The 24,873-nt window shown below is 41.2% G+C and overlaps 2 protein-coding genes across 32 annotated transcripts in view; both read right to left on the reverse strand.

Moving 5' to 3' along the window:
- The window catches only part of LOC139367020 (aspartyl/asparaginyl beta-hydroxylase-like), a 44,374-nt gene extending 34,227 nt beyond the window's left edge, over positions 1–10,147 (reverse strand). For 19 of the 28 annotated variants that reach the window (XM_071104900.1, XM_071104899.1, XM_071104896.1 and 16 more), the window contains exons 1-2: positions 5,884–6,142; positions 1,982–2,212 (exon numbers count right to left, since the gene is read on the reverse strand). In XM_071104900.1, coding sequence (XP_070961001.1) covers positions 1,982–2,212; positions 5,884–5,947 — 295 coding nt within the window. In that variant the 5' untranslated portion in view covers positions 5,948–6,142. Of the gene's footprint in view, positions 1–1,981; positions 2,213–5,883; positions 6,143–9,291; positions 9,538–9,639 lie in introns of those variants that run through there. The other 9 variants (XM_071104876.1, XM_071104902.1, XM_071104883.1 and 6 more) reach the window with 8 other exon arrangements.
- A 3,308-nt stretch (positions 10,148–13,455) lies between these two features.
- On the reverse strand, positions 13,456–24,300 carry LOC139367022 (WD repeat domain 48a). 4 transcript variants are annotated; one of them, XM_071104905.1, is made up of 19 exons: positions 24,227–24,300; positions 21,713–21,853; positions 21,143–21,221; positions 19,856–19,938; positions 19,528–19,657; positions 19,016–19,104; positions 18,709–18,810; positions 18,290–18,514; positions 17,887–17,961; positions 17,588–17,690; positions 16,911–17,008; positions 16,709–16,816; positions 16,518–16,614; positions 16,308–16,400; positions 15,968–16,073; positions 15,761–15,848; positions 15,556–15,632; positions 15,186–15,378; positions 13,456–15,086 (listed from the first exon to the last, which is right to left on the reverse strand). In XM_071104905.1, the coding sequence occupies exons 1-19, from the start codon at positions 24,272–24,274 to the stop codon at positions 14,991–14,993; spliced, it is 2,031 nt and encodes a 676-aa protein (XP_070961006.1). In that variant the 5' UTR covers positions 24,275–24,300; the 3' UTR covers positions 13,456–14,990. The 4 variants fall into 4 exon arrangements, with proteins under 4 accessions (XP_070961006.1, XP_070961008.1, XP_070961005.1 ...); XM_071104907.1 differs by having other exon boundaries at positions 13,461–15,086; positions 21,143–21,218; XM_071104904.1 differs by having other exon boundaries at positions 13,476–15,086; positions 18,709–18,831; positions 21,143–21,218; positions 24,227–24,286.
- Positions 24,301–24,873: the final 573 nt, after the last annotated feature.

Here is a 24,873-nt window from a genome sequence, read left to right on the forward strand (position 1 = left end):
ATGAAAATCATTGCGGGACATTAACTTCCTCTGTAATTAGAAACAGTTAACAGATCATTTGCTTTCTTTAATGTGATCCTCTGGGTTTTAGTGATACATCACTACTTGCCAATGAAGTCATACTATGGTGCTCAAAGTGGACCCGTATCATATTTACAGCCTGCATCTCAGCTCTGAATTCTTCTTACATTTCTTAGGGGGATATGGTGGGGGGGTTGTGGTCAAGGTGATTCTGCTGAACTGCAGCAGTATAGACATACGGTAGACAAAGCAGCAGCCACTCGACTCTGACTGCACTCTGCAGACATAGCTGTACCACAGACTGACTTCCTGTAGTTACACACACGGCCTGAGTGAGGTCACACTGACCAGTGACTACACACACACCGATTTATTCAGTACGGAGAGCTGATCCTTTAATAAATCAGGGAGTTCACAATCACAGTAAAACTAAAACTGTTTGGGAAATGAAGTGAATTTTCTGGTCAAAAGGTTGGGAGGGGAGGGGAGGGGATAAGAAAATGAAGCTATAAGTAAGCCTAAGTAAGTACGCCTTGTCTGAGCTGAAGTGACCCATAGGCTCATGTTTATGTAGCGTGAAGCAGCATGATGTACAAGTACGCTCCCTGGATAGGACGCTAGTCTGTCGCAGGGCCTTAATGAAATGGAGCTATACTTTTAATTCAAAGAATGCTGAGATATGAGAATGAAGAACTTTCAGTAGGAGTCAAAGGTGGATTTACAGTATGGTGCACGCAGCATCGGCAAGCTAAGACAAATACGTTGTTACTGCATATTGTTAAATCATTACTTTGAGGCATATTATAATGTAAACTATTCAGAATAAATAACAGATAGAATTGAATATATTTTTTGTGAAGTATGACAGATGGGTTTGTGTTGTTTGGTTATGCATGCAAGCAAAGACCATAAATACCTTGTAAAACCTCTGAAAAGTTCAAAGGGAATTCCTTTGCTCTCGCTGCATGCAAGATTAAGACACACAGGCACATTTTGTTTTTAGGGGTACCATCCAGATCAAAGGTTAATTAAACAGTGTCAGTATTGTGCCAACTTCACGCTACACATTAAATTGGTTATTCAATTATAATTTTTTACAAAACCTCTTACTAATATCAGTACTAATGAATCTTTCCCCTTAATTATCTTATTGAAAAGTTAAAACAGTATGTTATGGCTTCCTGTCTGATATGTGTTCCTGTCAAAACCACATGCAACATTTCGGTTCCTGTATGAGTCAGAGAAGGCATGAAGTGCTGTTCCTACGTGTCTAGAGTAAGCTATGAGGACAGAACATCATCTAGACCAGTGTTTACCAACTCCAGTCCCCCCAAATGCACACGTATCTGTTGTAACCCCAGACAAACTCACCTGATTCAACTCACCCAGGGCTTGATGATTAGTTGACAAGTTGAATCAGGTGAGTTTGTCCAGAACTACAACAGAAACATGTGCTGTTGGGGGTACTGGTGGACTGGAGTTGGGAAATACTGGAGTAGGGGGCTATACTCAATTTAGGCTTAACATGTATTGTAGCATACTAACACCCAATGCCCTATATTCTACATGGTAGAAAACCATTACCTGCTCTACACAATATATATCAATACAAACATTTAGTAACGTTGTGCATTCTTATCTTGAGAGATAAAGCAAGGCAATAGTTGTATCAGATAAAGGTTACAGCCTGCCGATACTGTAGTTATTTGTTAAAACAGTATCCTAATAAAATAATAATAGCATTGGAATTACACTGTGGTTTCTTTGGGATTCATTGACATAAGCGTCACTCCCGTTTGGTACCAGGTAGTTACCAATTGTGTTGAATTCTATGAGGTAAGTATTGTTACAGCATAGTGTATTCTTAGTAACATGTAAATACCAGGTACCAGCTTAAACCGGGCTGTAAAATAAAGCATTACTGTTTATCATAGGAATGAGGGGAGGTCAGGTGACTCACCAATGACGTTGTCGTAGTCCACCAGATCTAACCACACCACTGCCACGGAGCTCCACACCCCCAACAGAGCCAGAACCATGAACCAGGTGAAGATCTTAGTGCCGCTAAAACCACTAGCAGCACCTCCACCCCCACTAGCAACACCCCCACTAGCAACGTCCCCACCCCCACTAGCAGTAGCAGCCTCCGCTTTCACACCATTCTTATTCACCATTGCTGCGGGCTTCACCTCTGGAAAAGAAAGAACACAATGAGCATATGTCAATTATTCTGACTGGGGCGTAGGATACTGGACAGATCGCAGTCATTTTGGAAGATGTACTTGCTACGACTGTGTTATGTTGTTTTCTCGCCTAGACATCTTAAGGTGAACGCACTAGTGTAAGTCACTCTGGATAAGGGCATCTGCTAAATGTCTCAAATGTAAATATAATTTTGACTGGACTTTCAGTCAGTGTGATTGACAGGACGGAAAGAAACGGGAGCCATTCTTAGCCTGGTGGCCTTCCACAGAAGCTGTGAGTTAGAGTGCGAGCAGATCTGAGTAGAGGACGATGAGGGGGATGCTGAAGTCCGGTTAGAAAATAACCCTGTCTGGATCAAATGACTGAATGACAGAGGCAGGCAGAAGACATAATGGCCCCAGCCCCTGACTAGTCCGACAGGCTCAACTCAAGGTTGCCCATAATAGCACCAGGCAAGACAAGCTTTAATATGACAGGTATGCCCAAAAGTTGTTGTTGTGCCTTTGAAATGCAAGACGTCCCAGTATGAAACGTGATATTGGTTAACTAATATGAGAAACAAGGTGTATGAAACACCAAGACAGATCTGGTTCTCCCTGGTCTGGACCCCCCCATTACCTAGACATGTTTAAAGTGAGACCTAGGAGGGGTATTCCAACTCTAATAGTAGAGGGGTAGTCTCATGTTGGCATACTTCCTAGTGACATAGGCTATTCACACGAGGAACCTCCATAGGCTCGCAGAGAGTTGATGTCTGATGGTATAACTCAACATCATAGGCTCTTGTTCTGGATGTGTAAAGAAAGAAATGTCATACTCTCCACTATAAAATAACTGGTTGATTGCCTAAAGGTCATGCTGGATCCTCGAAAGGTTTTAGATTTCTCTCTTGGGTTCTTCAATGAAAAAGTGTATGAAACAGAGATGTAAGATATGACTGCATCGTTCTACAGACCCTAAACCGATCCAAATGTTGCACACATCGGTCAGAAAGTTGATTCAAACGTTACGATTCGCCATTTTATTTAGCTCATATTACTTTCTTTCTACCTTCCGAAAATACCTCATCTTATGTGACAACTTATGTATCCTCTCCTTCGTTCCTTCATTACATTTGACATTTTAGGCATTTCAGACACTCTTATCTAGAGCGACTTGCAGTAGTGAATGCATACAATTTCACAGTGGTGGAAAAAGTACTCAATTGTCATACTTGAGTAGAAGTAAAGATACCTTAATAGAAAATGACTCAAGTGAAAGTCACCCAGTAAAATACTACTTAAGTATCAAGTATACTACTTAAGTATCAAAAATAAATGGAATTGCTAAAATGTACTTAAGATCAAAAGTTAAAGTATAAATAATTTAATTTCCTAATATTAAGCAAACCAGACGGCACAATTTATTTATTTACGGATAGCCAGGTGAACACCAACACTCAGACATAATTTACAAACAATGTATTTGTGTATGATGAGTCCGCCAGATCAGAGGCAGTAGGGATGACCAGAGAGGTTCTCTTGATAAGTGTGAGAATTGGACCATTTTCCTGTCAAAATGTAACAAGTATTTTTGGGTGTCACGGAAAACGTATGGACCATGTACACCATTTTCTTTAGGAATGTAGTGAAGTACATTTTAAACAGTAAAGTACAGATACCAAAAAAAAGTTGAACTTTAAAGTATTTTTACACCACTGCATTTTCATTTCTACTAGTCCCCCGTGTGAATTGAACCCACAACCCTGGCATTGCAAGTGCCATGTTCTACCAATTGAGCCACACGGGACCATGCCAAACAACCCTAAGGAATATCAGTAGCCTAGTCAAACTATGCACTGTGCCCACACCGTGCCCATCTTCGTGCACTGACCAACACTAGGTAGGCAGCTTGTTCCTGATCTTGCACATCTGCCTGGTACCTTCAGCATTAACATTCTAAAATGGTTTGCACAATATTAGGCTTTATTAGTTAAGTGACAACCTATGTAAATTTGCCAGGTTATTGTTATCTATTCGCTGTTGAAAATGGGGTTTTACCGTAATAAAAGTAAGCTACCGGGGACAACTCTCATCTGGCTATACCTGCTGATCGGGGCTCACAACAGATTTTATTTTGATTGTTCAGGTTCACCATCAGCAATAGTTTTGGTAGTTTTGCTTTAAACAATGAGTGTATATGTTATTTTTAAATATACAGGATAAAGTTGATAATTTCATAACGAGGAATCACTTTTGTGAGGCTCACATTCACAGCCAAAGCGGGAGGAGAAAATAAGCTCACATTCCCAACGGTCAAAACAATTCAATTTTGAGATGGGGTGAAATCAAAAATGGTGCTATATATTTCATGCCTGTCATAGCTAATCTGAAAGCGATCAATATTGATACCCCTCTGATAGTGGTAGTGGAGTGGTTGATGCCTAGTCTCCTTTATGGCTCAGATCAGGTACCTACATAGTATACACCATAGACACACACAACAGCTCAGACAGATCCAGCTCAGACAGATCCAGCTCAGACAGATCTAGCTCAGAGGCCCAGCTCAAATGTTAGTTAGTGCATCATATCGCGTCAAACCGAATCAATTCGTTCTCTAATCAAACCGAATAGCACCGAATCGTTTCAAATTAAAACATATATTTCCTGTATCGTATCGGAGGCCATGTATAAGTATTAAATCGTATGATGCACTACTTCGTATTGCCATTTCTGGGAGTGTGATATTCACACACCAAAATAGGCCCATCTCAAACTGGATAAATCAATTAGGTTAACCATATCTAAAATTAGCTTTAGACAGCTTTCCAAAAAATTGCTCATATGGAAGACAGACTGTACACAAACAAGCACAAGCTCTGTAGGATAAGGTGAAACCAACGAGAGGCGTTGCAATGGCTCACAAGAACCAGCTAGGCTTACAATCACAATGTGCCCTTGAGCAAGGCACTTAACCCTACTTGCTCCTGTAAGTCACTCTGGATAAGAGTCTGCTAAATGACTAAAATATTAATTTAAATGTTGGGACATGGAAACAGTGATTTGTTTCCACAATATAAATATGGGCAGTATTCATTCTCTAAATTGATAAGATAAAACCAGGAATAGAGAGAGTGATGGTGACAACATAACCGGCAGGGGGGTAGGGAGAGCTGGAGCGAGGAAGATCGAGAGAGTGTGAACAGGTGGTTATTCAACTACTAAAGGCTCCAGAGATACAGGTTTGGAACGAACACACAGCTACCCTACTGTAACTGTAACATTTCTAAAGCATTGCTGTATACGAGGTAACACTCTATAGTTATAAGCAATATACAAACATACACTAGCCTAAGTCACAAACAACTACCTAGCCTACGTTTGCAAAGGTACCCATGCCTTGACAAGTCACCATGTTCTATATTCTTTAGTCCTTTTAACCTTTAGGACTTTTACAAGTAGTTTGAGCTTTTAAATAGCTACCCATTTAGAATAGGTTGCTGGCCAAGGTTGCTCTGTCTACTACCATTTGTAAAAGCCCTACGTTACTGCCGACACTATCACACACTACTCCGTTACCCAAAATGATCCTCACACTGTCGGTTACCATTCCACATTTCTGAATGAAGCAGTTAAGCAGAACCATTAGCCTATCATTTACAAATTCCCTTGACCCTACCTGGGATTTCTTCAGCCAATACGGCTTCTTCACAGATAGGTTCCTCCAACACAGTTTCCTCCATCAGGTCAGATGAAGTGGGATCCACGATGAGAGAACTGCTCGATTTTTCCTAGTTTCTGACAAATCCCCCTGCCTGTATCAGTTGTAGAAGTCAGCTGGAACTTGATAAGGCCAAACTGGTCCGGGGAACTATTTTTAGAGCTGTCAAACAAATATGGGGAGGGCATGCCGAGTGTGTGTGTGTCACTACTCTGCCATAGCCAAATAGGACGGAGGGGGGACTGTGCAGAACGAAGTGCGCACAAAGACAGTGGAGCAGAATTGGCAATTGTCCAAACACAGAAAACGTAACAACATGAGAGTTGCCTCTTGAAATGTCTGCATGCTTAAATATCTTTAGAGAGAATCTGCTGCAGAGGTTGAACTTAAACTTCTCTTGAATTTGAGCATGTCATTACACTTCAGCAGGTATTCCCAAACTGGGGTATGCATACCAATGCCGTTGGGGGTACGCCAAAGAAAAATTTGATTCACATTTTCAAACAGTCCAATTATATTTTCCAACAAGGCTATACATTTGGGTGAGTTCCCCCCCCCCCCTTGCCTGAGTAGCTTTGTTTCACTGCCAAAAATACAATTAAACCATCTAGTGTTCAGTGAAATAACAATGTCAAATACAGGTAGCCTAGTCAAATAATTAACATACAATCACATTGACCGTTACGCTCTCGCGGGAATTCCACTAACGGTCCGTATGTGGCCAAACGTAGCTGCTGCTCATGTTGGTATCTGTACTGATGGCGCAAAAGCCATGACAGGGAGACAGAGCGGAGTGGTAAAGCGCATGCAAGCAGTTGCTCCTGCAGCATCCACCGAGAGGCTCTTGGTGCCAAGGGAATGCCTGACAGCTTGAAAGACGTTTTCAATACAGTGAAAATTGTTAACTTTGTTAAAGCAAGGCCCCTGAACTCTCATGTATTTTCTGCACTATGCAATGATATGGACATATATGTAACGCTTGTGCAACAAACAGAAGTGTGCTGGTTATCAAGGGAAAAAGTACTGACACGTTTTTTAAAATTGAGAGACGAGCTTAAAGTTCCCTTTACTGACCATCATTTTCACTTGTCTGACCGCTTGCATGATGACGAGTTTCTCACACAACTGGCCTATCTGGGTGATGTTTTTTCTTGCCTGAATTATCTGAATCTAGGATTACAGGGAATCTCCACAACTATATTCAATGTGCGGGACAAAATTCAGGCTATGATTAAGAAGTTGGATCTCTTCTCTGTCTGCATTAACAAGGACAACACACAGGTCTTTTCATAATTGTATGGTTTGTTGTGTGCAAATGAACTCAAGCTTACGGACCATGTCAAATGTGATATAGCGAAGCACCTGAGTGAGTTGGGTGCGCAATTACTTGTCCGAAATGGATGACACAAACAACTGGATTCATTATCCCTTCCAGTCCACTTACCGATATCTGAACACGTGAGCCTCATCGAAAATGCAACAAGCGGTTCTGTGAAAATGAAATTTAATCAGAGGCCACAGCCAGATTTCTGGATAGGGCTGCGCTCAGATTATCCTGCCTTGGCAAATCGTTCTGTTAAGACACTGATGCCCTTTGCAACCACGTACCTATATGAGAGTGGATTCTCGGTCCTCACTAGCATGAAAACTAAATACAGGCACAGACTGCGTGTGGAAAATGATTTAAGACTGAGACTCTCCAATACAATCCAACATTGCAGAGTTATGTGTAGCCTTTCAAGCACACCCTTCTCATTAACCTGTGGTGAGTTATTCACCATTTTCAATGAACAAATAAGGTTTTATATGTAAAATGGTTAAATAAAGAGCAAAATGATTGATTATTATTATATTATTATTTGTGCCCTGGTCCTATAAGAGCTCTTTATCACTTCCCACGAACCGGGTTGTGACAAAAACTCACTCATTCTTTTGTTTAATAAATGTATAGTGTGTGTGTGGCAGGCTTACAATGATAGCAAAAAAACAACATTTGAGAGTGCGTTGACCCTGGTGCTAGAGGGAGTACGCAGCTGGACTATAAAACGTTTGGGAACCACTGCACTACAGTATTTAGAGTTTGCTGTAAAAAAAAAAGTTGCTTAAATGTGTGAACAAGCAGCTCATGAACAGGCAGACACAATCCTTTAACTTTACTGTGCACTACACTACTGTAATAATAGAGTAATAATGTATTGTATCATGTATTGTTTTATGATGTAGGCTGTTACCTTTTGTTGTAATGTCATTGTTTTAATCCTGTTTGGACCCTTGGCATCAGCTAACGGAGATACTACAATTTTCTCACTAGATGGGTGGAAAAATGCATTACAAACTTCCAACAATTTAAACTAGTCTAACATTTTTGATACCATACCTTAAAGGAGGACGCTGTACTGTACATGGCACTCTCTCGTATGCTTCCAACAATCGGGCACGCAATATGCTAGTTACCACGATACAGAAGCCATCACAGTCATCATTACATTTTAAATGGTGGTGGACAACTCTAGTATTTTTGGAGTCAACTCCGACTCCTGCTATCAGTATCATTGGAATCGACTCTCTATCTAACATTAGCTACAGCTGCAATGCCAGTGTGTGCATGCACACTAATGAACTGGGTGATTGATTAGCAATGCATAGAGCCGTCTGAAAATCTCCACTAACAAAAATATTCAATATCTTACCTATTAATGACCATTTTAATTTTTGGAGTCGACTCCGACTACCTACCACTATATATTACAGCCCATTATGACAACACCTGACATGTAAGGCTATCCGCTAATCTTAGTTTGTGTTTAACATAATATCCTCTATAATAGGTGAGTGCATCATGTTAGTAGGTACATAAAAGGCGCCCAAAGGTTTCTTTGGTTTGGGCTACAAGAAACCATGAAAATGAGGAACTGTCAAGCATGCACAAGCCTTCAAAATATGTCTAGAGGTGGTTGATGTTGCCCTGGCTACAACCACTGGCACCAACCGCTATCACCCTAGTGTAGACTCAGTGTCTCTTTTGCAATACCAGCACAAACAACCCACTGCGTTCACAGCAAGACAAACAGGGCCAAGCATTAGTAGGCTATGCCTTTCTATCAGATATTACAATCACAGTACATGCTTACTTTTATGATACTTCTGATAAGCCAAGCAAGTCCGTGCAACTGTAACTGTTATCAACCACTCAAAACACAGGGCACTTTCCACTTGTTTAGACTCAGTGCTTACAATGACACTCTCCAACGATATTTTATGAGGAGTAGACTATTACTCATGTGTTAAACATGTTAGGTAACGCTTTAATGATCCCGACTGCTTTAATCACACAAAACCCAGCGCAAAGTTACACAGGCTTTTTACCAGATCTGCGTGTCCGGGGATGGTCTGGATGAATTACATGGTGTCCACTGAAGGGAATCATTTTACAACTATGAGAGAAATTATTGCCATACACATCAACATTATTCATCACAATTTGAGAATAGAGAAATAAAAAGCCTAAACCAACCATCGAAGGCAAGAACATTATCAAAGTCTTTGCCTCCTGCTCGTGCAGTTGCTTAACTGGCAAATAAATATTGAACTGGTTGCAACCTAAAATACTGAGACCAGGTTGTTTAACTAGCTATACTTGCATATTAGACTATAATATAGTTTACTAGATATGCTGTTAGCTAGTTAGCATAGGGATTAGGGAAGGGTACCGACCTTTCTTGGATTGGTTTCTGGAATTCTTCCTCGGAGCCATCGTAAATGCACGGATGCTTACAGTTCAAAGGGTTAGAAATGCTCAAATACTTAGCCTGTACGCCTTCTTGTTCTCTAAATACAATTCTGATACCTCCTTATTGGTGGAAGCTCCTACTGCTTACTATCACAACACAAGTAACGTCCTCATGGATACTGACAAGCTAAAATGTACTAATGAGTGATCTCAAATTCGACAGGGAACGAGGTCATGGGCGGATGATTTTTTGCTGTAGTTCTACAGCGTGGACCACTATCGTTGGGAGCGCCTAAAGAATCCGCCTTGAAGGTTTTGATACATTGCCTGGCTACACGACTCCTTGCTCCAGACAAACGCTACGCCACGCCCACGGACGTACATTTTCTTCTACGTAGCGAACTATAGTGCAGCGGAATAATTTAGGGTAAATTGTCAGGCTATTTGATAACAGAAAAAACGTGGCAAAAAAAGGGAATGTGTCCTCTCTATCGCGAGATTTTAACAATCAAAGGTTTAGGTGGCTGCTGGCTGGAAACTAGAGGGTTCCTATCCCCCCTCATCACCATTATATGTGTCTTTCCTTTCAGATAGAGGCGGTGGATCTGGGAGGGACAGAGGGGACTGTATTGTATCTAACCTGAGAGGGGGGGGGGGGGGGGGTCTTCTCCATGTCGTGTGCTGGTGGATTCCTGCAGTATCTTCTGGGGGTCAGATTTTATGGGATTATAGCAGTTTCCTGGAGAGATTCATCTGGAGAGAGAGAAATACTGTACATAGCCATAATATGACATTTGACATATACACTCACAAGAACTACAGTGCATTCAAAAAGTATTCAGACCCATTGAAATTTCCACATTTTGTTCCATTACTGCCTTATTCTAAAATGTATTAAATAAATAAAAATCCTCATCAATATATACACAATACTCTATAACAACAAAGCGAAAACAGGTTTTTTAGATTTTTTAGCAAATGTAAAAATAAAAAATATATACCTTATTTACATAAGTATTTTTACCCTTTGCTATGAGATTCGACATTGAGCTCAGGTGCATCCTGTTTCCATTGATCATCCTTGAGATGTTTCTACAACTTTATTGGAGTCAACCTGTGGTAAATTGAATTGATTGGACATGATTTGGAAAGTTGACAATGCATGTCAGAGCAAAAACCAAGCCATGAGGTTGAAGGAATTGTCCGTAGAGCTCTGAGACAAGATTGTGTCAAGGTACAAATCTGAGCAAGGGTACCAAAAAAATGTCTGCAACATTGAAGGTCACCAAAAACACAATGGCCTCCATCATTCTTGAATGGAAGAAGTTTGGAACGACCAAGACTCTACCTAGAGCTGGACGCCGGCCAAACTGAGCAATCGGGGGAGAAGGGCATTAGTCAGGGTGGTGACCATGAGTTCCTCTGAGGAGATGGGAGAACCTTCCAGAAGGACATCCATCTCTGCAGCACTCCACCAATCAGGCCTTTATGGTAGAGTGGTCAGACAGAGGCCTTTTGCTCAGTTGTGCACCGGGGCCTCCCACGCCTCTTTCTATTCTGGTTCTGGTTTTGCGCCTTCAGTTTCTTGGCAATTTCTCACATGGAATAGCCTTAATTTATTAGAACAAGAACAGACCGACAAGTTTTAGAAGAAAGTGCTTTGTCTCTGGCCATTTTCAGCCTGTAATCGAACCCTGATGCTGATGCTCCAGATACTCAACTAGTCTAAAGAAGGCCAATTGTATTGCTTCTTTAATCAGAACAACAGTTTTCCGCTTTGCTAACATAATTGCAAAAGGGTTTTCTAATGATCAATTAGCCTTTTAAAATGATTAACTTGGATTAGCTAACACAACATGCCATTGCAACACAGGAGTGATGGTTGCTGATAATGGGCCTCTGTACTCCTATGTAGATATTCCATAAAAAAATATGCCATTTCCAGCTACAATAGTTATTTACAACATTAACAATGTCTACACTGTATTTCTGATCAATTTGATGTTATTTTAATGGACAAAAAATGTGTTTTTCTTTCAAAAACAAGGATATTTCTAAGTGACCCCAAACTTTTGAACGGTAGTGTATGTCGCACGTCACTACTTCACAGGAGCAGCATTTGAACGTAAAGATGTATTTTTTATCATGTGCCTTAATAACAAACTTGTATTCCATCGATAAATATGAATACAATTGTTTAATTACGAGCCTAGTTGGTTTGGCCATGTCGTAACGTACAGCACACATAAAGAAACTGTTTCTGTTTTACAATCTCTCTCCACCTGGTGTAGCACTTCTCTCTTCCTTTAAAAACAAGAAATGGACAGCGACGGGGGTAAGGGGGAATACCTAGGCATTTTTTGCGTCATCATCGCATGTGATCATCATTCTCAAAGCCGCTGTTTACTTCTAAGATCACTTTAGCACCGCCCTAAAACCCAATTTAAATTAGACACAAACCTTCAAATAGGTATGTAATGACACATTATATAAACTCTTTATAGTGTTTTATTTACATTTTAGAGGCGATAAGGTGATAAATTGGACAGATCGAGTGAAAAAAAAGCAATTTTCCCACAACACCTCTTCTTCTCACTACCACGGGGCTCATTGCCTGCTTGAATTATGCTGAAACGGGCAGTGTTTAGGTCATGTAATTGATTCTGTTGGAAAGGGGAGAAATTGTGCTTTACAATGGTATTGACATTACAGTTGATCTGGAAGTATTACGTTTTTGGGGCGCTAAAATAAGGGCAATTGTACGGACCAAGGCAATGTACGAGTTTACGTTAGCTACTTAGCTAGCTACATATCTAAACAAAAGACTCTACTTTGGCAGGATTATTACATGACCCATGAAATTAGCAGGTGTGTCTGGGGGTGATTACAGCCATCAATTGTATTTCATGAATGTGTACATGTCTAAACAATAGTGACCCATCCACGTAGCTAGAGTGCGTGACGGATGGTTAGTGCATTTCCTTCACATGACCCATCAAAGTCTGTCGGGTAAGCGTCATCTAATAAAGATATACAATTCTAAAATATTTTTATCTGGACACTTTCTGTTTTTGATATTGCTACTATGCAAGTACTATCACTGTACCGTTTACAACTTCTATATCCTGTACATGTGACAAATAAACGTGGATTTTATTTGATATAACGTCAGCGTGTTTACCACATGGCCTCACATGTGAATCCTTAAAGAGATGGATGGGATTAAGGTTTAAGAGGGTGTAAACGATGCTGAATGGGTGTAGACAAAGAAGATGTCTTGCCTACTGAAGACCGAATCGAGGCAGTCGGTCACATATGATATCAGAGTGAGAATAACAAAATCAATGGGGTGCCCTGGAGGTCATGACCCTTGGGCACATTCCCTGCGTGCCTGGTCAGTTTTCGGTCATTATTACAGATTTTTTGTTGTTGTTGCTGACATGGCTAACATAAGAGAAAAACTGCTGACACACAACCAAATGTCAAAATTGAACCTGGTGTATTCTACTATTCTTACTCTCAATAGTAAATTGAGACCTCGGCTGAGCGTATGTCGCTTATGCCTGGAACCGGCCCTGTACAGACCCACAGATGACAGGTCTCAGACCATGACAACTACAGGCCTGCTTCCAGCAGCATTTGTATTCCAACTCAAATACACAATAGAAAAGGGTGGTCGAGAAGAAACACTAAATCAATCACACAAATTTCACATCAACATTGCAATTGGTAGCTTGTTGTGTCCTGGAATTATGCATTATTATTTGTGACCGCAAGTCTCTGATCAATGCAATTCATCGTCCTCTGAAATTCAAAAGCATTTTATTCTCGTTGTCATGTTGGTTAATTTATTAAGCACTTATTTACCCAAAATATACTACATTTAATTACATCAACACGTGGGAGCACATGGGTTGTGGATATGGAAGCATATAATTCTGTAGGAGCTTTTTTTTCATGTAGAGCTTTTTCAGACAAAGCTTATCTTTCAACTAAAATCAAATAAATGATTTATTTTTATACATTTGCTATAGCACTGTGCAATTCACATTGTTGGAGTAATTCATTTAGAGTTGTAGAGCACAGTCTTCATTTTGTTTGCATAAATGAAATAAAAAGTTGTGATTCCCACCAGAATATCTCCCCCTAGACCTTCGTCATTGTATTTCAAGTAGATTTAGCTGCAGACTGTCAAGGGTAATGCCAATGACAACAAATGTAGCTTTCCTCTCAAATACAGTACAGTAGCCTATAAACATCCTGATTCCGTGGGTGAGATCCTTTAGTCGTACATATCCGTTGCTTCTTGACACGTGTGGTTTTTCTTTCCTCTTTTTATTAACATGAGAAAGCAACCTTTTGAAAATAACACAGGGTTCTCGAGAGAAAAAAAAAATGTTCCTGATGAGGTGTACAACTTGTGTCAAGTTGCCTACAAAATAATGACAGTCTATTTACAAAAAGAAAGATAGGGTCAGTAATTTAATATCAGCGTTCGTTAGCTAATGAGATTCAGTTTGGGGGATGTGTCCTTGTCTGTGTCCATTTGGTGAGAGAAAAACTTCACCCAGCCGCCTTTAATACATCAGTCAGTTGCCAAACTGAGGAAACTGAAGGATATCACACATGCATACTATAGTCACGTCTTTACATTCTGTCAAGTCCTTGATTGGTCGCCTGACAATCCAGAAAATCTTCCTCATTGAACCGTGTCCTAAACATGGATTGGGATGAAGGGTAGTGATAGGTGGTTGGAAACCAAGCGTGTTCCTGGAATGTATAGGGGGAGAGAATAAAAGAAGAAAAGAAATGTGTGCAGTCTACCAATCAGGTCACAAAGTGAACCCCCAAGCATAGCGACTTTCTCAAGATGGAAGGGCGCCTTCGCTCTCTGAAGATGGGCATGGCAATAAAACATATTTCTTACAAATAAGGGGGGATAAACAAAAGGAGACAAAGACATTGAATAAAAATAAACCTAAATGACAAAAACCTTAAAATGCCCTGGAATATTCCTCAGTCCATTCACTGTACACAGCAACAATTGTTTCTCGCCATTCTCCTTGCGTGTTCTCACGCCTCTCTACATGGCTGGGTGTAGAACGGTGATTTTGTGTGACGCTCAGGCTACGGACCTTTTTGAGGGGTTATTAAGGTGTTGTGACCTCTTATAAGATCTCATAAGGAGTCGTTGAGCACAGGTTTGTGTTACTAACACATGGATCTGGTGGGATGAGTTGAACAGTCCAAGTTTGGTGCCAGAGGAAGAAGAAAGGAGGAGGAAGAGGAGGGCAGGCTAGCAGAAGATGAGCCTTCTTCGCGGACACCGGCGACCTCACGTGGACTTCTGCCGGTAGTGAAGGGTTAGGTCTCCACCGCTCTTCCAGATAAAATGCTTGACGGTCCGCAGGTCCATGTTGGGATCCAATACCTACAGACAACGAAAAGTGATTTTGGGAACATATATATTAATACAAGATGTAACACAAAGGCAAAAGATGGGGACTGTACCGTATAAGCTGCACAGTACCTGGTCCTGACAGAGCAGCTCAATCTTCTCCTCGGCCAGCACGGCCACGTCCTCCTCCTCCTTCTGCTCACTGGGCTTGTCGTTGTTTGCCGAGGCCCCCGTCTGAGACTCGTTGTCCAGGTTGATGATCTTCTCGTACACGTGCTCCATCACCTTCCTCACCTGGAGCATGTCACTGGCCGACAGGCGGTCCCTATTGGAAGACCACAACGTTGGAATATAACCGCAAGCTTGGAACATTGAACAGTCAGATAAATAGTTCCAAGTGAATGATCTCTTTAGCAAAATGTGGTTTGCAGGGAAGGATGAACACGCAACACTAATAGGAACAGAGAAACTGGTTCAATCGTTATAAAAGTGTTTCACTTACTTCTTTAAGGTTTTTGCACCAGAAGAAGAATGAGGCTGGAGGTAGAAGGGGATTTTGTTGAATTTGGGCATGTTTTTCTAAAAGACGGGGAAGAAAAAGTTGAAAATCATACATGAGAATCATAGTGTATAAACACTACACAATTAGCTATAGTACATTACTGTAGAAAGACATTTAGATTTATCATTAAAGGACGAGAGCTCACATCCACAGTGATGTCGATGACCCACTGTGGCACGGTCTCGTTGAGCAACATGGACTCAGTCTCACCACCGGAGTCTCGACACAACAACCTGGAGAGAGAGAGAGCCTTGAATAAGCCTGCCGGGATGGCCAGGTAGGTGGGGTTTGCACTTTTAGTACTATTTCATGCTACAACTGTGAAAGACAGAGATAGCATTGTATATTTTACCTGAACAAGGTCCTTCCCCCTGCCTCTCCAAAGATGACTGGCGTGTGAGGGGGAACGTGGAAGTAGCCGTTACCTTTCTGTATCCTGCTCTCATGCTCCCCGTTCACTGAACACACACACACACACACACACACACACACACACACACACACACACACACACACACACACACACACACACACACACACACACACACACACACACACACACACACACACACATCAGAACATAGAATATCACTGATAGATTTCATTCAACTTAATAACGTCAGAAAATATCACAATGGCTGTCTGCATTGTACTGTTAGTAAATGTGTGTGTATATGCGTATAGCAGCTCACTGTGGTTCATCTCTGTCTCTTCATCCATGGGGTTGATGTGGGTTCGGGGCCAATACTCCAGTAAGGCCTGCAGCAACAGTCCACCCAGGTTCACTAGAAAAGAACAGAACTCTGTAGGAATGATACTGCATGTACGGTAACACTGTTTAGGTATAAACATTTTTAAAAGTCAACCATATCTTACAGGGCAGTAAAAAAATGATCACTCACACTTGGGGTCAGACCCATCAGGACTGGAGAAGCCTGCATCCTTGGCTGACACCCATGCAGCAAAGCAGTCGCTCTCATCCAGCGTGATGGTCAACATCTACCCAGCAGAATATAGGTTTAAAATGAGGACAAATCCCTGTTCCACCGACTGTCCAAAGCTTACAATGTAAAACAGCGCAGGATCAGCTTACCCCAGTTTTAAGATCCACTGAGAACCAGTTTGGCACATAGACCATTTTGAACCTCTTTTTAATCTCTTCGTCAAACTCCATCTTTCCCAGGTCTTCCCCTTTACACGCCTGGATGAGGACAAGAGGTATTCAATCATACAATATGACAAACAATGGAGAGATGGACGATAAATCGATTGAAGAGAGAGCAAAAGGCACACACCTTTAAAACATCCCAGTATGCAATGTTGTTGTTTGTGTCTTTGGTTAGTATGTGTCTCTTGTCGTTCAGAATGTGGCACTGGATAATGCTGGCTCCCCCTAGTGGACAGCAATAAACACAACACTCATTTAAGCCTAGAACATATATATATATACATATATATATATATATATATATATATATATATATATATATATATATATATGTTATTTTTTTACTTAACTAGGCAAGTCAGTTAAGAACAAATTCTTATTTACAATGACAGCCTACTCTGGCCAAAACCGGACAATGCTGGACCAATTGTGCGCCGCCGTATGGGACTCCCAATCACGGCCGGATGTGATACAGCCTGGATTCGAACCAGAGACTGTAGTGACGTCTCTTGTACTCTTGCCTTAGACCGCTGCGCCACTCTGGAGCCCAAAATACAGAAGGTGTTTAAAATAGAATAGATATGTGGGCTCCTGAGTGGCGTCCAGGGTAGGTCGTCATTGTAAATAAGAATTTGTTTTTAACTGACTTGCCTAGTTAAATAAAGGTAAAAAAAAAACATTTGTAATTGCAATATTTGCAATGCAGTTTATTGGGAGATTTATGAAGTTTGAATCTATCAATCATTTTTAATGATTAATGGATCACAAAAAAAGAAGAAGTGTGTGTGTGTGTTGTGTTTTTACCTGTAACAACCTGCTCGGGTTGAGTACAGAGAGGCGTCAGGGGAGCAGTGCAGTCGTTGTCGTAATCGCCAGATGCTCGGAAATTATGAATGCCCTTCAGAGACTGCAATGAGTCATGACGGGAAACATAATCAGGGAGTGAACATTGCATTAAAAGTATACAGCGACACACAGGCCTCACTGAATCCTGTTTTTTTTTCTGTGTTATATTTTTTACAGTAATTCTATGTCTATTTAATATGAACATATCCATTACTCATATACAAACACTGTTGTTCAACTTCAGCTATGCTGCTTACCCATTTGTTGACGGTGGACTTGGTGGTGGAGACCCAGAGGGCCGTGGGGGGGTCTGCCGAGCGGTCCAGCTCCATCTGAACCAGGGAGACAAGAGGTCATTCAGATAGGAAAACTGTGATGGGTAAATGTGTTGTTGACAGAAACACTTAAGGATGACTTCACCTTGATAGTACTTGCTGATTATCTTTAAGATTTCTCATGAATGCGTTCCTGACTCTACTAATTATTATACTAGCGTACTTTCTTGTATACAACAGTCTTAAAAAAACATTTGAGTTAATGTTACAAAATACTTAAGTCCAATAAACATCTAGGCCTAATATCTATAGGTTACAACCTTTTCAACTACGTTTCCCATCATGCCGTCGGCAAGGCTTATCGCAGTAACCCCACCCCTTTCACCTTGAGGACAGGGGCTTTCTCCTCGCAGATGAGAACGCGGAGGTCTGGATTCCTCAGGTCGGTGCAGTAGATCTTGCGGTCGCGTCCGCCGGAGTAGACATGCGTGAAGGCTTCGTTGACCTGCAGGGCCCACACGCCCTCATCGTGCACCCGGTAGGTAGCAATGCACCGCTGCTGCCCCAGCGACCACAGACGGATGGTCCCGTCTGAGCTGCCCGAGAGACACTGGGGGGAAAAGCAGATGTAACATTAGGAATTACAACATTTTCAAATCTTTCACAAAAATGTCTGGGTTGTTCGAAATCCAAGTTGAACATTTCCAGGTAAGTCCTCTCCCTCCTATGAAGCATAAGAGCGCCATCGCAGCTGACATTTTTAAGGGTGAGGAATGAGATGAGATTTCTAAGAGCCATCCGTACCTGAGTGCCATCCCTGTTTAGCAGTAATGATTTAACGTTGTCTGTGTGACCTTTCAACTTCATCAGCTTGGCACAGGTTCGAGGATCCCAAACTCTCAGCACCTGTAGCAGGACACATTCACTCTATGAGGTATATGAAAACACAGGTTTAGGTTTTTGTTGGTGGCACACACTTTGTTCTAACACACATCTTACTTTAGAACATGGAGGTGAAGTAACAGGTTCAGTTAGCTGGAAGTATAGCAATGTCATCACACCACTAGAAACATTACAACTATATCAATACAAATGTGATTTAACAACCCACCTTTTCAGTGGACCCTGACACAATGACGGTGCCCATCTGATTCATAGCCAGACTGTAGATGGAGTCTTTGTTCCCACTCAGTGAGGAGGCTGGGAGACGACAACAACAGCATAGTTACCACAACACTCAGGTCTGTCTCAACAGTCTACTCGTCAGTAACCAGGAAATTCCCACTGAGACACAGTGTATTTTACATATTTAAGATATCCATCCTTCAAATTGATGTGTACTACAGAAACAAGAACATGGTCTTCAATGATGGTTCTCCAGATAGACATCTATCTCATGTCTTCATGCCTAAGTAGTGCAGTGAACATTTACAATACTCAGTCTAGGATATGCCTGTGACATAATATAGCTGGGTCATGTTCATTAGGGCAAGCAATGGAAAACACTTTATGCAACAGGAAAAGAAAATGATCATTTCCAGGTAGTCCCTCCATGTTTCAGTTCCTTTTCTTCAGTTCGGTGCCCAATGTCTGAACAGGACCCAGATGAGAGAGCATACTCACTGGTGACAGTATTATTGGAGGCGGTCAGTGCCGTTAGTGTGTTAACGTCCCATAGAAAGATCTGTCTGTCCAGCCCTGCTGAGGCCACCAGTTCCTTGTCCTTGGCATAGGCTAAGGCTTTGACATAGTCCTGTACAGACATAGGGGGTTACATCAATCTGATGCCAAGTCAGTGCTTTTGAGTAAGATTTTGGTTCTGATTGTGCTTCAGCCTATACCTTGAAATGTGCATGCTAACTCTAATATAGCAGTAACGTTATGCGAATGTACCTTAAGTTTGGCCTTTGTGATGATTTTGGAGCTCAGTACATAGTATGTTATTACATACCTTATGTGTTCGCAATGTGGACATGCAGAATCCCTTATGTGCATTCCAGACTTTCACTGTGGTGTCTGAGGAAGCAGATATCACTGGAATACAGAGTAAAATTTGTCTTTATTTTTCCGACACAGGATAACTAGGAACAGACAATATGCTATTAAAAACATACATTTTCAAAGGCAAAAAACAACAACTATTTATATCAATGGCTTGCAGGCTTAAGTAACTGTCCAGTGTCTCCAGATATCTATGAAATATGACCTATAATTAATGACAATGAGTGAAATAGTTTTCCTTCCAAAAAATGTGTAATTAAGTATGTTAAAAAGCAGCTTTCTGTGTTGGAATGGTGTGGGCATACCCTATACCGGTCATTAATAATATAAATGTGAGTAGACCGCTGATTGGCCAGCTCAGGAGGATGACAACATCCTCTATACCGGTCATTAATAATATAAATGTGAGTAGACCGCTGATTGGCCAGCTCAGGAGGATGACGACATCCTCTATACCGGTCATTAATAATATAAATGTGAGTAGACCGCTGATTGGCCAGCTCAGGAGGATGACGACATCTTCTATACCGGTCATTAATAATATAAATGTGAGTAGACCGCTGATTGGCCAGCTCAGGAGGATGACGACATCCTCTATACCGGTCATTAATAATATAAATGTGAGTAGACCGCTGATTGGCCAGCTCAGGAGGATGACGACATCCTCTATACCGGTCATTAATAATATAAATGTGAGTAGACCGCTGATTGGCCAGCTCAGGAGGATGACGACATCCTCTATACCGGTCATTAATAATATAAATGTGAGTAGACCGCTGATTGGCCAGCTCAGGAGGATGACGACATCCTCTATACCGGTCATTAATAATATAAATGTGAGTAGACTGCTGATTGGCCAGCTCAGGAGGATGACGACATCCTCTATGACAAAATATTAAGTATTTTTGAAATGGTCTGTGAGGTATTTTATTTTTGTTTTAAAAGTGTTTTTTCTACAATTTATGCTTTGGCCACAAATACGAGTATAGGATGAGTAAACAACATTATTTGGGTAGGAGTTAACAGAATATTCACTTTTTAAAGTGAGATTTTCCCTGGACATATAGTAGTAAATATCCATTAACAGGGTTTTGCCAATTTGCATGTGATGGAAGCGTCCTAAAGTCTGGTTGCTTTTCAGTGATAATTCTTTAATAAAAATATGCACTTTCCATTCTGAGGGGCAGGGCTCAATTTAACCCCTTCAGCTCTGGATTAATACATTACACTGACTCACATGTCTTCCCATTGCAACAGAGGACGATGTCATTGACCCAATCTGTGTGGTGTTCCATCGATGCAATGTACGGGTCCTGCTGCAATAAAGAGAGTTTACGCTGCAAAATCAGTGGGTTTATGCAAGTATTCTATGACAATCAATTACAATAACAGCACAACAAATAAGTCTGGATCTTTTCATTTGAACATTGACCATAGGCATTGGTCTGTACATCTATGCATCTAAAACATTAGCTCTTTCTCAATTCATCTTTCCTCGACACCTTTAACATCCCTCCTTCTCAAAACAATTACCTAGTATCACTGCACACCGACTCGGTGGTGTTACCCGGTGTATGTAACCAAGTTGTCGTTACTGTGTATTTATTCCTCGTTAATTCAAATATTTATTTCATGAAGGGCCGTAGTAAGCAAGCATATCAGTTGAGAAGGAGACGATAGGATGTCAGGAATCAAGGAAAGATGAGCGATAGAGCGATCAAAACCACAGTGTGACCTCGAGGGAGAGGGGTCATGATGATAATATGGCATTCTGCCAGGTGGAGTGGTTAGGTGACAGACAGGTTACCTTGTGCTGGTTGACGCTCCATATCCTAATGATGGAGTCTCGGCCAGCCGTGAAGAGGCGGTTCAAGGCCGGGTCGAGCTGCAGAGCGTTCACCCCATTGCGGTTATACTTCTCCACCTCATCCCGAATCACATAGGACACCTGCAGAGAGAACTAGATATGAGTGCACTTTGAACCATATTACAATATAATGAAGATAGATTGGTGTTGTTTCTGGTGAATCCTTGACATTGTCCTGTAGACCTATAATAACATATAGGCACTGGTGTTGGCACTGTTGCTGAAACCTTTCTAGTGTCATAAATGGCTTGTAAACACTGGTAATGTATATCGGTCAAGGATATCTGTTGAAATGGATGATGGAACCTGTGGAAATGAATGATGCTACAGCAGGAGTGTCAGGTGAGTCCTGGAAATACTAGCCCTTCATCACCACTCTCAGTTCCATTACACATAAGAGTCGTTGGACAAAGGTCCCTTCTGTAGGAGGGAGTTTTGTTAAGAACCCCGACACTCAATCTGAACATTAACACGCATCGCTTGCGGTACGGTATTGGAAGCATAAGGACCTTCCTTATCTTTCATATCAGCGAGAATTAATAATAATAGAAAAATAGTTGATAGGTTTAACCTTGATTGGTTTAGTTCTCCCACACAGCCATATCCGTGTGTTACAGCGAAAACAGACAAGACGAGGTGACCGCCTGTGCTAATTAAGCAATAAGGCCCAAGAGGGTGTCAGTATACCACAGCTAAGGGATGTTCTTATGCACGACGCAAAGCAGAGTGCCTGGATACAGCCCTTAGCTGTGGTATATTGACCATATTCTACATCCCCCAAGGTGCCTTATTACTATTATAATTAGAGCAGTAAAAATGTTGTGTCATACCCGTGGTATACGGTCTGATATACCACGGTGTCAGCACATCAGCATTCAGGCCAATTTATAAATAGCTTTCTAGCACGTTCCGAGCACCTGCGTGTAAGCGTAACAGTGTAAGTGTAGTGGATATGTAGTTTCAAATCAAATTATTGGATGGAGGCAACCAAAGGTGTATGGATCTGTGCAAAACTGCTACAGTAAGTGTATCTTTTTCATTTGAAGGATTCTTTCTCACGGATTAATGATAAGGTCCATATGTTTCAAAAGCCGTATCACAAGCAATGATTATTGACGTGTCTAAACGTTAAAACACAGCGTTGGGATTCTAGTTCACAAAGCAGTCTTGGGCGAAGCTAATGGAGCTCACCAGTCCTTGTAGTCCTAAAACCACAAAATTAGTTACTTCTGGTTTGTTTACCCATCCATATGGGAAAAATTGGGGTTTTGGAATAAATGCAGAAAATAAGGTCTGAGTTTAACACATGCTTAGGAAATCTTTAATGTTTTGTTGTATTAGATAATAGCAGTCAGTTAACATGACCTTTATGAAGCCTGTATGTGCTTCATGATTTTTTTTATCGCAAATTCTTCAAAATTCAGAGAAAGTGACATTAGCTGATTAAGTTTATCTCAAAGAACAAAACGTATAAAATGTCCTAAGCCTGTGTTTACCACAGACCTTATTTTTGGAATTGATCCAAAACGGCATTCATTTTTCCCATAGGCTTTGTCCAACGATCCATTGTGGAGTTAGTGCCTACAAAAAGACAACCATTAGTATTTCTCTCTATGGCTGGGAACTGCAGGGAGAAGGCAGAATGCCGCCTAGAGTTTGAGAGTTGTGTAAATAATAGCCGTCCCATTAAACTCAGCCTAAATGTACATTCTGAGAGACCATAGCCTGCTGACAGACAGTAAAATTGTTTTTATTTCACTATATGCAAATTGCAGTGGCTCTGCAATGCAAATCTGGAAAATTCAATGCAAATGGTTTTCCAGGTGCAGAATACACATTTGCAGATATCTACATACAAACATTATATTGCATCAACAGGGGACAAGGAGACTTGTTGACCATCTATAGTACTGTAATGCAGCACTCAACACACTGCATGCCATCATTAGTCTGGCGACTACAGTTTGATAACGTCGGGCAAAATAGGATCAAGCCTATCAAATTGTAATCAGACAAAAGATAATTGCACCATCCAACTGGTTGCATACTAGATAGCCAAAATAGAAAATCACGTCCTTCAGTTAGCTATCTCGTGACGTGAGGGTGGGCGCGGGGGGAATTCTTCCATCTCTAGCCGCAATAACACCCCATAATCCCACTTTCACATACAAATATCTTGACAACCCATTAAACTCGAAACACGATCTCGGTCAACCGAAATTAGTCATTTGCAGCGGGTCGCAAAATCTTGTGAGTAGCTGTAAGCTAAACTAGCTCTCTGCTAGCGGTGCCAGAGCCTGGGACTGACCGCCTGGGACTGACCGGCTGCACTTGCCCGCCACACGTTGAGTGTTTAAAGACATCCATGGATAAGCAGGCAAAATATACATTTCCGCGGCCATGAATGCAACTTAAAAAAATCCTTACTCTGCATGACAAAATAGATACATTTACCTGGACTTTTCTCCGCCCAGCAGCATTTTGCCTGTGAAGAGTCGCCATCTTACATGTTGACAGCTTAACGTCACTTCCATAAGGCGCAAAGGAGGATACTTCCGGAAAGTGAGGGCCCAATCTTCGAGGCTCCGCCTACAAAATTGATGGGCGCCTTAATACATGAATTGCACAGAAATAATATATTTACACTAAACAAAAATATAAACACAACATGTAGAGTCCAAAAAATATTCCTTACCCCAGGATACTTCAACTGGTGACTATCCGAGAGAATAAAGAAAAAGGTGCACTGTTGCTGCATAAATCTGACGGGACAAGTAAACAATCGGCAACATGTAAAGTGTTGGTACCATGTTTCATGAGCTGACATAAAAGATCCCAGAAATGTTCCATACACACAACAAGCTTATTTCTCTCACATTTGTTTACATACTTGTTAGTGAGCACTTCTCCTTTGCCAAAATAACACATCTACCTGATAGGTGTGGAATATCAAGAAGCTGATTAAACAGCATGATCATTACACAGGTGCACCATCTGCTGGGAACAATAAAAGGTCACTCTAAAATGTGCAGTTTTGTCTCACAACACAATGCCACAGATGTCTCAAGTTTTGTGGAAGCATGCAATTGACATGCTAACTG

This window comes from Oncorhynchus clarkii, chromosome 15, assembly GCF_045791955.1.
Source record: "Oncorhynchus clarkii lewisi isolate Uvic-CL-2024 chromosome 15, UVic_Ocla_1.0, whole genome shotgun sequence".
NCBI lineage: Eukaryota > Metazoa > Chordata > Actinopteri > Salmoniformes > Salmonidae > Oncorhynchus > Oncorhynchus clarkii.